Consider the following 17,098-nt stretch of genomic DNA (forward strand, 5'->3'; position numbering starts at 1 on the left):
GGAAAAAAATACCTACTCTTTGGATAGAATTAAGAGAAGGTATAATTACTTGAACATCGATCTAGTTTCATTTACGAGTAGGAAGTGAGAAACTGCCTCTCTTTCCTGAGAGATTGTATCCACTGCCACTAAGTGCTAGGCAAATTTGGTAGTAAGCTCACTGCCTAGGTTTATGTTCCTGAAAGGTTAATAAAAGAAAAAGAAATTGAATGAAAAAGTTTGAGATGAAGAGATTTCTTTCACTTTGAAGCAGGGTTTTTCATGACCAATTGTATGGCTCGTAGATTTGTAGTCTCTGGGGTTTGATCATGATCTGTGGTCCTTATATCTCCATTTAGTAATATGTTTCTAAGGCTTTTCTGTAGATTACTGACTTTATCATGGCCTCTTGATGCATAACTTTTCAGCATTTTCTTCAGAGCATATTCATTCTGGTGTTACTTGAATGTATCTGATTTGCTTTCTAAGGTGCCTATTTATTAAGAAGATTGGTACAATGAATTACAACCTGCTAATTTTAATTTTCACTGGGGAGAAAAAAAAGGCTATAAAGTAAAATTCAAAATGAAGAATCATATTTCTTTCTGTCAAAGCTATAATGATCATAAGTCTATCAGTTATAAAATTATCACACTAGATGAAGAAAAGATAATTGTATGATATATCACGGACTGACTGATAACAGCCCTAATCACAAATAATAGGCCCATGCAATTTGCAAGGATTCGTTTCATGTTTTCATCATCTCTGGCATTCCCTGGGGCAGGGGTGAGTGGGCGAGTGGGTGGGAGGGTATTTATTTTGCAAAGCAATAACTCCATTTGATATGTTGATTACATTCCAATTTTAATTTATCTCTTAGCTTTCCTTTTAAGGATGGGGGATGCAGGAGAGTAGGTGGCTCCATGCCCTTGATTGGACAACTTTTCTTGAAGTTATTCTCCAAAGCATCCCTGGCTATTGAGCATGCAAAGGTCCTTTGTAGCCAAGATGCTGGAAAGCAGTGTGTCATGAGGACAAATACAAGAAAGTTCACCCTAGTCCAACAGGTCTCACCAACCACCACAGCCTGTGAAACAGGAAGAGTAGTGCTCAACAAATACTAATTAAGTATCTACTATGTGTCAGACACTGTTTTGGGCATTGGCTATAGCCTCATAAAAACTGGCAAGATTCCTGCCCTGCGGTGAACTTTTATTTGGGGAGGGAATGGAGACAGTAAAAAAGAAAGTACACAAATGAGAACCGTAGTTGCAGATGGCGGCAGTGGTGATTGCTGGGAAGGATGTAGTAAAGAGGGGATGTGACAGAGAGTAACTGGATGTGACAGAGAGTAAAGTCACGGTTGACTTTACTTAAGCCCTCAGGTAATGCTGCTCTGAAGAAGGGGCATTTGAGTTGGTTCCTAAAGACTAAACATGATAAGCCAAAGAATGGGGAAAGAGCACTCCAAACAAGGGGAACAGCAAGGACAAGGGCTCTGAGACTGGGTTAGCTGCAAGGTGTTTGAAGAACAGAAAGCAAAATGTGGCCGTTATGGTATAAATAAGTAAGGAGGGAAGTGGCAGGGAACAAAGCTGGGGTTGTAGGCAGAGGCTGGATCCTGAAGGGCCTTTGCAGAGCACAGTGAAGGGTCCGTATTTTATTCTGAAATTTACCAGTCCAAATGCCTTTCTGAAACCTTTGTTTCTCTTTGTGTTGTGTAAGTACGAAACCAAAGATAAAGAATGCGGCTGCCTAACCATTAACACTCTTGAGTCAGGGTGATATGGGAAAAGAGATGAGCTCCCGTAGAGAAAAACGCTGGTAATAATAGCTTGCATGTTAGGGCACCTGTCTCCGAAGGAGAACAACTTATTAACGATGCCCATATCTCACTAATTGCAGTAACCTCATGAGTTAGATAGGTGTACCTTTTTGTGAAACACACAGGGAAACTCAGACATTTTAAATTAAGTTGTTCTTTGGCCTCTTAAATAGCACAAAGGTCTAGATAAAATAGAGTATGTCAAAGAAATGAGGAAAAGGAAAGAACTAAAATGAGAAATAAAAATAGCTATCAAGAACGCTGTAAGCTCCCAGAGAAAAGGGCAGCCAAGCAACGTTTATTTTCTGTAAAGTCAAGAAAATAATAGTTGAGGGGTGAAAAAGTGTGAGAGTCTCAAACAGACCATCAAAAAGTATGGTTTCATCCCTGTTATTTAATTTGATATAGAATAGATGTTATATATAGGGACTTCTGGATCGGGAAAACCCAGATTCTAATCTAAGCTCTTGGATGTTTATTTTTCTTTCTATTAAATGAGAATAGTAATAGAACCCACCTCAAAGAGTTGTGGTGAAGACTGAATGAATAAATACATAGAGATTGAGAAATCATGTTATTTAGCTAAGCTAGATGGAACTGGCCTTGGCATTGTTCCAAGTGGATAATATTTATAAAGTGGTTAAATTGCCAAAGTTAAGAAGCCTTCTTAACATGTAATATTGATTGTGCTATTTTTAATTCTTGCCTAGGTTTTGTTCCTGGAAACAAAGAGTGATGTGTGATCTAGTAATGTGGTGCAAGAAGAGAAGGAGGAGAATAACTTCCCATTTTGCTAAATAGAGGATTGCTGACCCTAGGCAAATTTGTCTTTGGCAGTCTCCACACACCACTTTCCTCATCCAGTTTTTTAAGTCATTATCCTTCTTGAACTTTCTCAGCGCTATTTTGCCTTCTCCAATATTTCATAGATTAAATTTTCCTTTGATTCTTCTTTGGTTATTCAAAACTCACATTTGAAGACTCCATACTGCTCTTACTTACTTGTTAAGTGAAAGCAACCTGATTGAATTAATTCATTCTTCACTGAACGTGATTAATAGCAAGGTCATACTTTTGAAGGTGTTTATAGTTTAAAATGATATTTTTGTAATTCCAAAGTAATATCTAAATTATAAGGTTTTATTTGGTATGACCGAACAGGGTGAGAAAAAACTCAGGCAGTTGGAGAGAGAACACTGTGAGGGCTGGAATCAGCACCTGGGACAGCTCTGAATAAGCTTTCTCTTTTACTCCGAAATAAGTGTATTAAGGATTTCGATAGCTGCAGAATTAGAGGATCTGAAAAAAAAAAAGAAAAAAAAGGTCAGAAGTCATTTCTGTGAATGAGTCATTTGTATCTCAAGTGTACATTGACTTAGGAATGTTAGACCTAGCAAGATTTTGGTCCCGGCCAGGTGCGGTGGCTCACACCTGTAATCGCAGCACTTTGGGAGGCCGAGGCAGGCGGATCACTTGAAGTCAGGAGTTCGAGACCAGCCTGGCCAATGTGGGAAACCTGCCTCTACTAAAAATACAAAAATTAGCCGGGGACGGTGGCAGGTGCCTGTAATCTCAGCTACACTGGAGGCTGAGGCAGGAGAATCACTTAAACCCAGGAGGCAGAGGTTGCAGTGAGCTGAGATCATGCCACTGCGCTCCAGCCTGGGCAATAGAGCAAGACTCAGTGTCAAAAAAAAATAATTTTGGTCCCTTACTTTATTTTTATTTTATTATTTATTTATTTATTTATTTGAGGCAGAGTCTCGCTCTGTCGCCCAGGCTGGAGTGCAGTGGCCTGATCTCGGCTCACTGCAAGCTCCGCCTCCTGGGTTCACGCCATTTTCCTGCCTCAGCCTCCCGAGTAGCTGGGACTACAGGCATGCCCGACCTCCTGGTCCCTTACTTTAGACTGCCAACAAACTGGGGTGATTAATGTCAGGTTTTGGTTTCTGTTTTTAGACGGAGTCTTGCTCTGTCACCCAGGCTGGAGTGCAGTGGTGCCATCTCGGCTCACTGCAACCTCCGCCTCCCAGGTTCAAGCAATTCTCCTGCCTCAGCCTCCAGAGCAGCTGGGACTACAGGCACATGTCACCACACCCAGCTAATTTTTGTATTTTGAGTAGAGACAGGGTTTCCCCGTGTTGGCCAGGCTGGTCTCGAACTCCTGACCTCAAGCAATCTGCCTGCCTCGGCCTCCCAAAGTGCTGCGATTACAGGCATGAGCCACTGTGCCCAGCCAAAAATCACATATTTTTACATCCTTTAAAAAAGGTAGTGGGCCATTATCCTCAGCAAATTGACAGAAAACCAAATACCACATGTCTTCACTTACAAGTGGGAGCTAAGATGAGAACACATGGACACATAAAGGGGAACAACACACACTGGGGCCTATTAGAGAGTGGAGGGCGAGAGGAGGGAGAAGATCAGGAAAAATAACTAATGGGTACTAGGCTTAATACCTGGGTGATGAAATAATCTGTACAAGAAACCCCCATGACACAAGTTTACCTGTAACAAACCTGCACCTGTACCCCTAAACTTAAAAGTTTTAAAAAGGTAGACAAATATCAATTTTACTGTTTTATAGAAACAATATTTTTAAGTAACACAAGCTTTCTCAGACCAGAAGATTATAGGAAGAATTTATCATGAAGAATTATGTGAATCCAGGGTATACGTGCATATACCTTAAATGTTAAGTGTTATAAAGAATACGGTTCATGCAATGTGAAGGATAAGACATCTGATTCACTTCAGCATCAATCTTGACTTGAAAACATAATTAGGACTAGCAGAAAAGGATATATTTTAAGTCTTATGAGGTTTGTTTTGTTGTTGTTCTTGTTGTTGTTTTGCCACAGTAGGGTTGAACTTGGCCACTCTAATGTTACTTTATCTGGTGGAAGTTTCTTCCAGTGAGTCACTTTCTGTAAACTTTCCTTTGGATGCTCAAAAATCATACTGATAGTGCTAACATTTATCGACTACTGACTTTGGACCAGGCAGCATCTTAAGTGCTTTACATGCATGATCTTAATCTTCAGAAAGTCCTATGAGATAGGAATTATTGTCCTGACATTAGAAGTGAGAATTGAAGTTCAAGGAGTTTAACTAACTCACCTACCTCACACAGGTAGAAAGTAAGAGTGCTAAGTTTGTACTCAGGTCCGTCTGACTCCAAAACCAGGGTGTTAAACCATCAGGCAGTTCTTCCTCTTGCTATATACTCTCTAACAGGGAAGTCCAGTCTTCCTTCTTCCTAAATGGAAAGAATGTGAAAGATACGGCTTTGAAACTCAGGTTTTGTAAATTTTGATTTATTTTCACAAGTCTCTTCAATCCAGGAAACCATAAAGTGTGCATCCACACACACACACAGGGAGCAAATGGCAGAGAGTCAAGACATAACTTTAAATTTGCTGCATGATAGTGACTTTTTAAAGTTACTCTCCAAAAATACCTCTTTTCTTTTTATAAATGGTGCAATCATCATTATGGAGATCATATTCATAACAAATGTATCACTTGACCATTTTTCCAAGTTGATTTTGATCTCCTTACTGATTGCTTCTTTCAAAAGGAAGCAATAACAAAGGAAACTGGTGCTGACAATTTCTTGTTCTAAGGCCACCCTGGGAGAATTAATAGAATCCAGGTCTACCCAGGTCAGGAAAAAAGTGAATTGGTATTTTTTTACTTGCATTAAATAATACATGTATTACATGCATGGTTACTGTATCATTTTTCCTTTTTTTCTTTTCTCCCTTCTCTCTGTGGATTCTTAACAAACTATGATGTGTGATATTATCTCATTAACCTTTCCTGGCCATTTTAAAACTAAACTTTTTATACCTTCCTCTGAGTCATCCCACCCTGTGAATAGCTTCAGCTCTTCCTGTCCATATGTGTAATGGCTAGTCCATTAATTATGACCTAAATAAATTACTCTTTCTTATTTACTGTTATTACTTCTCAAAAAAGATCTTGGACCCTCTTGATTTTATATCCTCTAGAGTATAATCAGGTATTTATGGTAAGATACTTCTTCCCCAGCTCTAAATATTTAAAAATTTCCCAGACAAAAAATATGTGGACATTTTCCCCTTACTCTCTGATTTACCCCATGGCCTGGATTCCAAATATTTTCCTATATTAAGACTTTTTATTATTGATAGCATATTGCAGCTTTAAGGCCTTTGTACACGTCCACTCCTCCAGGAGTGTAACTGCTAAATCACTTCCTCTCTGGTCTCAATGAGATAACACATTCCAAATACTATAGCATATTTTCTAATCTCATTTTAAAATGAAATTCAGATATTACATTCCATAGGAGAATAAAGGACAGCTGTTTTCACGAATATGATATGAAAACACATCTGCCACACAATTGTACAATCCTTCGCACATGGCTGTTGGAAACAGTTATGTAAAATGCTGACAAATGAAATCAACACCAAAAAGTAGAGGTATTTATTTTTTAAAAATCTACACATCACATGTCAATGAACCACATATAAAGCTTGAAAGACAGGCTATTTTGAGAAAATGGGGCATGGATGTTAATTCCTTGTTTTACATATATATTATTTATTCAATCATATCTTTAGTGACCAATTGCTCAAGGGAATACAACCCAAGTGTAATTGTTTAGCTACCTTCCTAACAAGGCAACAATCTTGCTTCTTAATAGAGTTGTTTCTGTTTATTTTCTCCTTGTTCAACTTCACACTTTGCACCTAACGTTTAAAATCTCCATGTTGAGTGCACATCCACAAAGAAAAGCAGAGGAATAGAAGATTTGAAACCAAAGTACTTATACGAACCCATCACACTGTGTGTTGAAATGTGGATTTCTTTCCATATTCACTGAGTGTAAATTTTATTTAAATGAACGTTTTTGTGTCTCTGGCATGGCAAGTAACTGATTTGAAAGCTCTTTTTCACTGACTTTACGGAATCAGTGAAGATGCCATAGATTATAGTGCTTCAGAGCGGTAACTCTGGAGAGACACAAAACATGAGTTTGTATCTTCTGGCCACTTCCTAGGCACGTGAAGAAGGTGCTGCACCTCCATGAGCTTCAGCTGTGTCACCTATAAATTGGGAGTTTAAAGTATAATGGAATTCAATGAGATCAAATAAGAAAAGTACTTGGCCACATGGTATGACTGCAATATAGTCTGCAAGTCAATTCTATTGTTGCTATTAGTGTGATGGTCACAGTGATAGAGCATTATACATAATGTATTCTGTCTCATAATGTCTGCTGCTACTGATCATTACCCAAGTACCAAGGCTTTGGAGATAAAATGGCTCTGGATCCTCATCTCTCACCTTATACAAAAAGCAACTGAAAATGGATTAAGGACTTAAACCTAAGACCTGAAACTATAAAAATTCTAGTAGATGACATTGGAAAACCCTTCTAGACATTGGCTTAGGCAAGGATTTCATGACCAAGAGAACCCAAAAGCAAATGCAATAAAAACAAAGATAAATAGCTGGGACCTAATTAAACTAAAGAGCTTTTGCATGGCAAAAGGAACAGTCAGCAGAGTAAATAGACAACCCACAGAGTGGAAGAAAATCTCCGCAATCTATACATCTGCAAAGGACTAATATCCAGACTCTACAACGAACTCAAATCAATAAGAAAAAATCAAACAGTCCCATCAAAAAGTGGACTAAGGACCTGAATAGACAGTTCTCAAAAGAGGATATACAAATAGCCAAAAAACATATGAAAAATGCTCAACATCACTAATGATCAGGGAAATGCATATCAAAACCACAATGTGATACCACCTTACACCTGCAAGAATGGCCATAATCAAAAAACAGTAGATGTTGGTGTAGATGCAGTAAACAGGGAACACTTCTACACTGCTGGTGGAAATGCAAACTAGTACAGCCACTATGGAAAACAGTGTGGATATTCTTTAAAGAACTAAAAGTAGAACTACCATTTGATCCAGCTATCTCACTACTATCTACCCAGAGGAAAAGAAGTCATTATGCAAAAAAGATACTTGCACATGCATGTTTATAGTGGCACAATTCACAATAGCAAAATCGTGGAACCAACCCAAATGCCCATCAATCAATAAGTGACTAAAGAAACTATGGCATAGATTTATGATGGAATACTATGTAGCCATAAAAAGGATGAATAAACAGCATTTGCAGTGACCTGGATGAGATTGGAGACTATTATTCTAAGTGAAGTAACTCAGGAATGGAAAACCAAACATCGTATGTTCTCACTGATATGTGGGAGCTAAGCTGTGGGGATGCAAAGGCATAAAAATGATACAATGAGGCCGGATGTGGTCGCCCACACCTCTAATCCCAGCACTTTGGGAGGCCAAGGCGGGCAGATCACAAGGTCAGGAGATCGAGACCATCCTAGCTAACACGGTGAAACCCCGTCTCTACTAAAAATACAAAAAATTAGCCAGGCGTGGTGGTGGGCACCTGTAGTCCCAGCTACTAGGGAGGCTGAGGCAGGAGAATGGCGTGAACCCAGGAGGCAGAGCTTGCAGTGAGCCAAGATCGTGCCACTGCACTCCAGCCTGGACGACAGAGTGAGACTCCATCTCAAAAAAATAAATAAATAAATAAAGAATGATACAATGGACTTTGGGGACTTGGGGGGAAGAGTGGGGGGGCAAGGGATAAAAGACTACAAATATAGTGCAGTGTATACTGCTTGGGTGATGGGTGCACCAAAATCTCACAAATCACCACTAAAGAACTTACTCATGGCTGGGCACGGTGGCTCACGCCTGTAATCCCAGCACTTTGGGAGGCTGAGGTGGGTGGATCATGAAGTCAAGAGATCAAGACTATCCTGGCCAACATGGTGAAACCCTGTCTCTACTAAAAATGCAAAAATTAGCTGGGTGTGGTGGTGCACACCTGCAGTCCCAGCTACTCAGGAGGCTGAGGCAGGAGAATCACTTGAACCTGGGAGGTGGAGCTTGCAGTGAGCCGTGATCACGCCACTACACTCCAGCCTGGCAACAGAGTGAGACTCCGTCTCCAAAAAAAAAAGTAAAATAAAAAATAAAAAATAAATTACTCATGTAACCAAATATCACCTGTATCCCAATAACTGATGGAAAAAATGTTAATAAATAAAAATATATGTGGAAATATTGCTGATAAAGGCTTAATCATGAGTGTACAAACTTTAACATAATACCCATTTACACACATAGCTCTTGACTTAGAAAAGTATCATGTTGTTAACTGTCAGGATCTGGATAGATATTCATACCTGAAAAGAACAATTTGAGGCATGTAATCTTTTCCTAAACATGTGCATAAATATCATGTCCTTTGATTCACATCTACAGCTCACTGTAGTGTGCATTTGCTATTAGAAACCTTTCCTTAGTTGGAATGTTTGGGATATGCTTTGGCACTGAATCACAGGATTCGCCATGGACAGAAGAAACATACTGACTACATACTTGAAACAAAGAACATTCATTCTCATCATATTTATGAGAAAATTAAGACCTGCCCATGGTATGTAGACCTGCCCATGGTCAACACAGCTAATAAGTGGCAGAGATGGTTTTCAAACTCAGATCTACCCAAATACAGTCTTTCCATTTGCTGTATAGGTAGGGTTTATCATCTGGAATCTATTTCAATTAATGACTAATAAATGTTTCTGATTATTTTCTCAAATACCAGATTAATGAGATACACTTCAAATGCCTAAAACTTGTAGAAGTGAATGAATTCGTAAACTAAGAAGGAAAAAACATGAATACAGTTTTTTAAAGCTCAAGAAGGATAGTTAAAAATCATTGTCCATATTTCTCATTTTCTTTCTCATTTCTTAATACTATTTCTCTAATCAGAAACCATGACTGGTTTTGCCTAGATGATACCTGATCTCTACTATCTATCAGCTCTTAATTTTTCATGCAACTCTGGAAATTGAATGGGCTATCTGTGCAAAAATGTAGATGACTTACTCTAAGAACCTATATGCAGAAGTGACATCCAGACTGATCCAGTGTTACTTTTAGGGATAATGGTTTAAAATATTAACTCCATAACACAGTTTTTAAAATCCTGGTTTAATTCCTTTTGAAGGAATCTTAGACCGTTTTCATAAAGACAAGAAAAATACCATGTTCTACCCTCACCTGATGTCCATTGAATAAAAAGTTTATTACATCAGAAATGTAATTCAAATCATAGCACTGATTTGTTTTGTGTTGAGTATGTGTGTGTCCTTCATGTTGACTTTTCACAGCCCAAACCTGGCAGTCTTTGGGTTGCTATGATTAGGTGTTATGTGTCAGACCTGTCTGCCTGAGCCCCAACAGGACGGAAACTGTGTTCTCACAATGCTTGCCTTCTGAGTTGGCAATCAGATGGTACTTAATGGAATTTTTATGAATACACAAGTGATGAAGACAATAATGTACAAACTTAAAATGTCCCTAATTCCAGAAGAATCTGGTAATTAAGACATGTCTATGTGTAACTTTTTAAATATCCTTAGCACTCCTTGAAACTAAGCCTGAGTGTGGAATCACTCCAATTTGTAACTGCAGCCTTCCCAATTGTTGTTAGGAGTACATGGGTTAATTATCATAAAATACTTACCAAAATGGCCAGCACGGAGGAAATCATCAACAAATGTTACTCTGCTCTAGTGTGCACAGCCAGATGGTTTGCAACCCTGCAAAACATACTTCAATTGGAAGTCCCCAAATCCAATAAAAGATTATTAAATCAAATGTAATAGACAACAAAAAATGAAATGGCACTTAACACACTTCTTACTGAGAGGACTTACATTTGGGAGGGTGGAAGAAAAAAATGTTTCTTGAACAGTAATATGTCTCACTTTATTAGACATATTTCTTATATTAACTCATTTGTATTTGTAACTGCCTATTTACTTGTACTGTGGTCTTTGGGTTTATAAATGTCTTATCTCTCTAACCAGATGACCTTTTTGAGGTAATAAAACATTTTTCTAAAAAGAACCACAAACAGTACCTTCTAAATATTTTAAAGTACACCACGAGAACTTTAAAACAATTATGTGTCTGTATATATGTCTGTTTATACATTTTATATAGAGTTGTGTTTGTATATAAAGAGAGATAGTCATACTCTGGGTATATATGGAGAGACAAGTATAATTATATATAATAGAATGATTTGTGAAGTGAACAGAATTGTATCAGAAAACAAGAGTTTGCATCCTGATAATGATATTTAAATACAGAGAGGTCTTGGGCAGGTCACTTAACATCTTCAAACCTCAGTTTCTTCACCTAAACCTGCACTATCCAATGTAATGTCCTGGCATGATGGAAGTCTTCTATATCTGTGCTGGCCAATGTGATAATCACTAAGTGCATTGTGGCTATTGAGCACTTGAAATGTGACTAGTGTCTGAGGAACTGAATTATAAATTGTATTTCATTTTAATTATCTTACATCTAAATAGACACGTGGTAAGTAGATATTTCAGTGGACAGTATAACCATAAAATCAAGGAGGATGGGACAATATCATATGAAAAGAATCTCTCCTGCATTCCCCTGGTATGGGTGCTACCAACGCAGTTTTGAGCAGAATGATTCTCTTTTGAAATAGTGGTACTCTCCCTTGATGTCTTAGGACTTTAAAGTCTAAATGCTTTTTCCCATATTTCTCTCAACAGATCTTGACAACTTTAAAGCAAGAACAAGAAGCACTGTGTCTGTCCGTCGAGGTCAAGGAATGGTTCTACTGTGTGGCCCACCACCCCATTCTGGAGGTACATATAAATGCACTGACATACACACGCTTCACTCCCTGTTATTTTTCTTCCTCAGTGTTCTCCCTCCTGACACCAGCTGAATGCACAGTGTCATTTATAGAGATTCCCAAAGCCCCTCCATGTAGAGGAAAAATCATTGTGAATGCCTCCCATCATTAGGATAGGAAAATACCAGATTGTGCAAATTTTCCACCCCACTGCAGTCTACTTGGCACAAGAAGAAAGACACCTGAGTCAATCAAAATCAGAATGTTGTTGCTTGGTAAAGCAGTGTAATTAAAACGACTCATACTTCTCACAACTTGATTGGGTTAAAAAAGATGGCGCTGCTTCATTTCATCTCCTGGTTGGTCTGGGAACTGTGAACTGTTTCTACTCGCAATACTTCTGACACCAAATGTATGGGTTTTTTCCACACTAACAACCAAGTCTCCAATCTTCTGGACACCATCTGGCTGTCCAACGATTCAATTCCATTTCGACAGTAACTACCCCATTAACTACTCTGGGATGGTTAGTGTCAGAACTCATAGGATAAAGGCTTAGTCCCACAAGGCTGCCTCCACTTCAGATGCCACTTTCAAGTCCTTGACCTCCTACACTTCTGACTAACTGGCTATAAAGTGGGACTCCCGTAATTCCCTCCTTGGCTCCTGTAATTTGCTAGAATGTCTCCCAGAACCTAGGGAAAACAGTTTACTTACCATACCAGTTTATTATAAAAGATATTATAAAGGATACGTATGAACAGCCAGATAAACATATAGAGAGAGTGAGGTCTGAACGGTTCTGAATGCAGGAGTTTCTATACTTGTGGATCCTCCCTACATGTGAATGCATTCATTAACCCTGAAGCTCTCCAAACGCTGTCATTCAGGGTTTTTACACAGGTTCCGTTATGTAGGCATGATTGATCAAATCTGTGGCCATTGTAATTGAACTCAATTTCCAGCCCTTCTCCCATCCCCAGGAGTGGGGAATGGGGAGGCTGAAAGTTCCAACCCTTTAATTATTTGGTTGGTTCCTCTGACAACCAATCAAAGGGCCTCACCAAGAGTCATCTAATTAGCATAAACTCAAGTATCATTGAAAAGGGCCTATTTATGAATAACAAAAGACATTCTTCTCAGCAATATCACTCAGGAAATTACAAGGGTTGTGGGACGCAGACCAAATATATATATTTCTTATTAATCACAGTATCACAGGATCAGACCAAGAACAAAAGTTCCTTGACCATAGAATCTAAGATCACTTTGTGGAGGCTCATAACAACTAGATCAGTTAGGAATGCATTTGACTGCAAATAACTGAAAACCCAGCTCATAATGTTTTTTATGTTCTTTTTTCTCACATGCAACATTTTCTCTTTCTTTTTTTTTTTTTTTTTTGAGACATAGTCTCGCTTTGTCACCCAATCTGGAGTGTGGTGATGCAATCTCGGCTCACTGCAACCTCTGCCTCCCAGGTTCAATCGATTCTCATGCCTCAGCCTTCCGAATAGCTGGGATTATAGGCACCCACCACCATGCCAATTTTTATATTTTTAGTAGAGATAGGATTTCACCATGTTGACCAGACTGGTCTCAAACTCCTGACCTCAAGTGATCCACCCACCTTGGCCTCCCAAAGTGCTGGCATTACAGGCATGAGCCACTGCACCTGGCTGGCATGCAAGATTTTCAAAGGTATACAATCTAAAGCTAGCACGGCTTCCAGAGGATGTCTTCCAGGACTCATGCCCTTCTCTGATTCTTCTCTGAGGTGCTTAGCATGTGGTATGTATGAGACATGAAGTCTACATTCCAAACCAGATCAAATGGGAAGAAGCAAAGACAAAAGGCAATAATTTGTTTTTGCTTGTTTTTGTCCCTTTCAATTTACCTTTATTATCGAAAGTTTTCTTAGCCTGAGGACTTTGCCCCCATTTCATTGATCACCTCAGTGGCAAAGGAGACTGAAAAATCAAATATTTTATGCAGATAGATTATGCCCTGGAAAATACCATAATTTTACTAATAAGGGAGAATATGGAGAGATGTGTAGGCAACTTGCAGTGTCGACTAAAAGGAACTACGATGACTAAAAGGCAAATATAACTGCACATAAGGGATCCAGTAGTGTGGAGGTTTAATAAGTAGTAATATTTATTAGGATTCCACTAAGGTCTGTAATGACAAGATTGATAAACTCTACTCTTAGAAATCCAGGCTGAAGTTTAGTTCAATATCTGCTATTCTTGTTATTGCCTTAATTTTCAGTTTGGCTTTCCACATGTTTAAAAGAACAAAGTTTTAGATTTGGAATTTGAAAAACACTATTTTATTTTTGTCTGCTATTCAAAAGTTGTAATGTTTCCTTTCTCATCTGATTCTGAGCTAACATTTCCAGCAGAAAATAACAATTAGTAAAGGCGCTAAAAGGCGTGTACGTCAAGCATCCTGAATACGAAGGAAAGGTGGGAGAGGTAGGTTCCCCTCTATGTCTGGATCAGGGACATGGAATTGTTAGGATTTCTGGTTTTTAAAGACTGACAGAAAATCTAGGTTTGATTTCAGAGGTTTGTGTTTGGAAAATGGGATTATTCTTCAGGATTTCATTTTCCTTTCAAGTTAGTATCAGAAGCACTAAATTTGGAGTCCGGGATATGAGTTTTGATCCTTGTTCTGTTTCAAATCATTATTTGATACTGGGAAAATATCTTCAAATTCTTTATGCGTCACTCTGCCTGTCTATAAAATGAAGAGATTAAAAGAAGTCTCTCAAATCCTTATTGATTCTATCAACACATAATTATAACTCGATAAGGGCTAAACATCTTGTTTATCGAGTGTGTTCGCATTATTGAAAGCCTGTCCTTTATATGAGAAAACCACTTCACTGTGGACGTATATTTAGATTCAGGTGAAATTCACTTAGACTAACACTTCTCTTTTTAATATGAAATCTGATCAAAATAAAAATGGAAGATTTTACTAATTTCTTCTGCAGGCTACCTTCACTGCATTAAGTTTTCATCACATGGCAGCAACCCTAAAAATTAATGTTGTAGGTATATTAAGAAAAAATACCACCACTGTCTGATGTAATGATCTCTTTAGGAAAGGCAAAACACATGAAGTGATGCTGTGCTGCTACACAATGAAGTACCTGACTACTTTCCCTTTCCCACAGAGAAATATATTAAAAATTTCCGTAGACATCTACTGAAATGCACTTGTCTCTGCTGGCAGCAGTCAGCAGCTCTGAAAGCCAGTTCCTTGAGCTGTGCTGACATTCCTGACAATCTCGATGGTGAAAGACAAGGAAATAAATATTCTTATTATAAGCTCTATTAGAAATGGTGTGCACATTAACGCTGTGGGCAAAGCAGGCACGGCTAAGAAATTTTTGAGAAAAGAACAAAGAAGATATTCAAGGTTATAAGAGAGCATCTCAGACATCCATCAGTTTCGGACAGGGGAAACAATGATTATCTGATGAAATCCTTCCAATTTCTCAAAAGCCTCCAATGCAACTGTACCACAGTGATTCTCTCACTGTTTTTCCGGGCTGTGTGTCACCCTAAAGCTAGAGGAATCACTGTGAGCCACTGGACATACTGAGCATTTTAGACCCAGCATATGGTCTCCTGGTTTCCATTGTAACAGATCGTGCAGAGGAAAGGAAATGAGTCAGCCTTTTATTATATCAGTGGGGTACTGAGTAATGGCATGAAATCCATTGTAAGGGATGCTGCATGTCCTATTTCAAAAGCTGTGCAGTGTCAGACCTTCTTAGGGTAGCAGAGAAATGAGCAGCAATTAATCTGTTTTGAAAAGCATTTCAGTCAGCAGGTATTTCCAGCACTCTACCAATCACTGTGTGTGGCCTCTTTGTCATCTCTTGGTTTATATGTGTGAATTCAGATGTGATGGTTTTGCATAGATTTTTACCATTAAATATAAGAAAACACCAAAAAATAGAAATCACTTTGATGGACTCTGGCTATGCTTGGTGCTCCTTCCTATTAGAAACAGAAATTATTGAGGTCCAGAATGTCCACTTTGCTTTCTGCCAACTCCAGGGTCACTGGGCACCGGGAATTCATGACCTTTAAGCAAGCTCTCGTTAAATAGGAATAGAACAGAGGAACTTTGAGATTCTTCCTTCCAATATACGAAAATTTCTAGTTTATTCATCAATAAAATCCTCACAAACTGTTCATCAAAAGAGGTTTTTGTTCATGTCTTCTTTTTATGTCACCAAGATGCTTGCTACTAAAAGGGTGGTCCATGCACCAGCAGCATTGGCCTCACCTGCAAATTTGATAAAAAGGTAAAATCTCAGACCCCACTACAGCCTACTGAATTGGAACTTGCATTTTAATAAGATCTCCAAGTGATCATATGCACTTTCAAGTTTGAGATGCCTTGAGTCATAGCTGTGGTTCCCAGACACACCCCACCTCTGGGCAGTGAGGGTTGACAGCTTGAGAATCTGGAGGGAAAATTGTTAAAACCATAGGTGTCCAACCTGTTCACAAGGATATTCTGATTCCATAAATCTGGGGTAGGGTCCCCAAGGCTGTTAAAAAAAAAAAAAAAAACCAGCCAGGCGCGGTGACTGCACCTGTAATCCCAGCACTTTGGGAGGCCGAGGCGGGCGGATGACTTGAGGTCAGGAGTTAGAGATCAGCCTGGCCAACACAGAGAAATCTCGTCTCTGCTAAAAATAAAAAATTAGTCTGCTGGTGCGCACCTATAATAGCAACTTGGGAGGCTGATACAGGAGAATTGCTTGAACTCAGGAGGTGGAGGTTGCGGTGAGCCGAGATCACGCCACTGCACTCCAGCCTGGGCAACAGAGCAAGACTCTGGCTCAAACAAAAACAAAAACAAAAACAAAGTTCTAGCTGACTCACTCACTCTGAGGTAGCACCAGATTTAAGGTCCATTCACATGGATCATCTACAAAACTAGCCCAGGTCCAGCCCTGCTGAGATGGAGTGCTTTGATTTCCACATCACTCAAGCCGAAGGGTTGAGCATTCCTTATGTGAAATTTTTATTTAAAATAATTCACTTATTTATTTATCTTTTGAAACAGTCTCACTCTCTCAAACAGGCTGGAGTGCAGTGGCACAATCTCGGCTCACTGCAACCTCCGCCTCCTGGGTTCAAGCTGATCCTCCCACCTCAGCCTCCCAAGTAGCTGGGATTACAGGAGTGCACCACCACACCTGGCTAATTTTTGTATTTTTTTATTATTATTATACTTTAGGTTTTGGGGTACATGTGCACAATGTGCAGGTTTGTTACATATGTATCCATGTGCCGTGTTGGTTTGTTGCACACATTAACTCGTCATTTAGCATTAGGTATATCTCCTAATGCTGTCCCTCCCCCTCCCTGGAGTGCGATGTTCCCCTTCCTGTGTCCATGAGTTCTCATTGTTCAATTCCCACCTATGAGTGAGAACATGCGGTGTTTGGTTTTTTGTCCT

General features: G+C 39.1%; 1 protein-coding gene across 5 annotated transcripts in view; it reads left to right on the forward strand.

Annotated features, from left to right (window-relative positions):
• The window catches only part of CNTN4 (contactin 4), a 991,759-nt gene that overhangs the window by 726,379 nt on the left and 248,282 nt on the right, over window positions 1–17,098 (forward strand). For all 5 annotated transcript variants that reach the window (XM_032149528.2, XM_058437175.1, XM_032149525.2 and 2 more), the window contains one exon: window positions 11,517–11,612. In XM_032149528.2, coding sequence (XP_032005419.1) covers window positions 11,517–11,612 — 96 coding nt within the window. The remainder of the gene's footprint in view (window positions 1–11,516; window positions 11,613–17,098) is intronic.

The sequence above is a fragment of the Hylobates moloch genome, unplaced genomic scaffold, assembly GCF_009828535.3.
Source record: "Hylobates moloch isolate HMO894 unplaced genomic scaffold, HMol_V3 SCAFFOLD_4, whole genome shotgun sequence".
Classification (NCBI taxonomy): Eukaryota; Metazoa; Chordata; class Mammalia; order Primates; family Hylobatidae; genus Hylobates; species Hylobates moloch.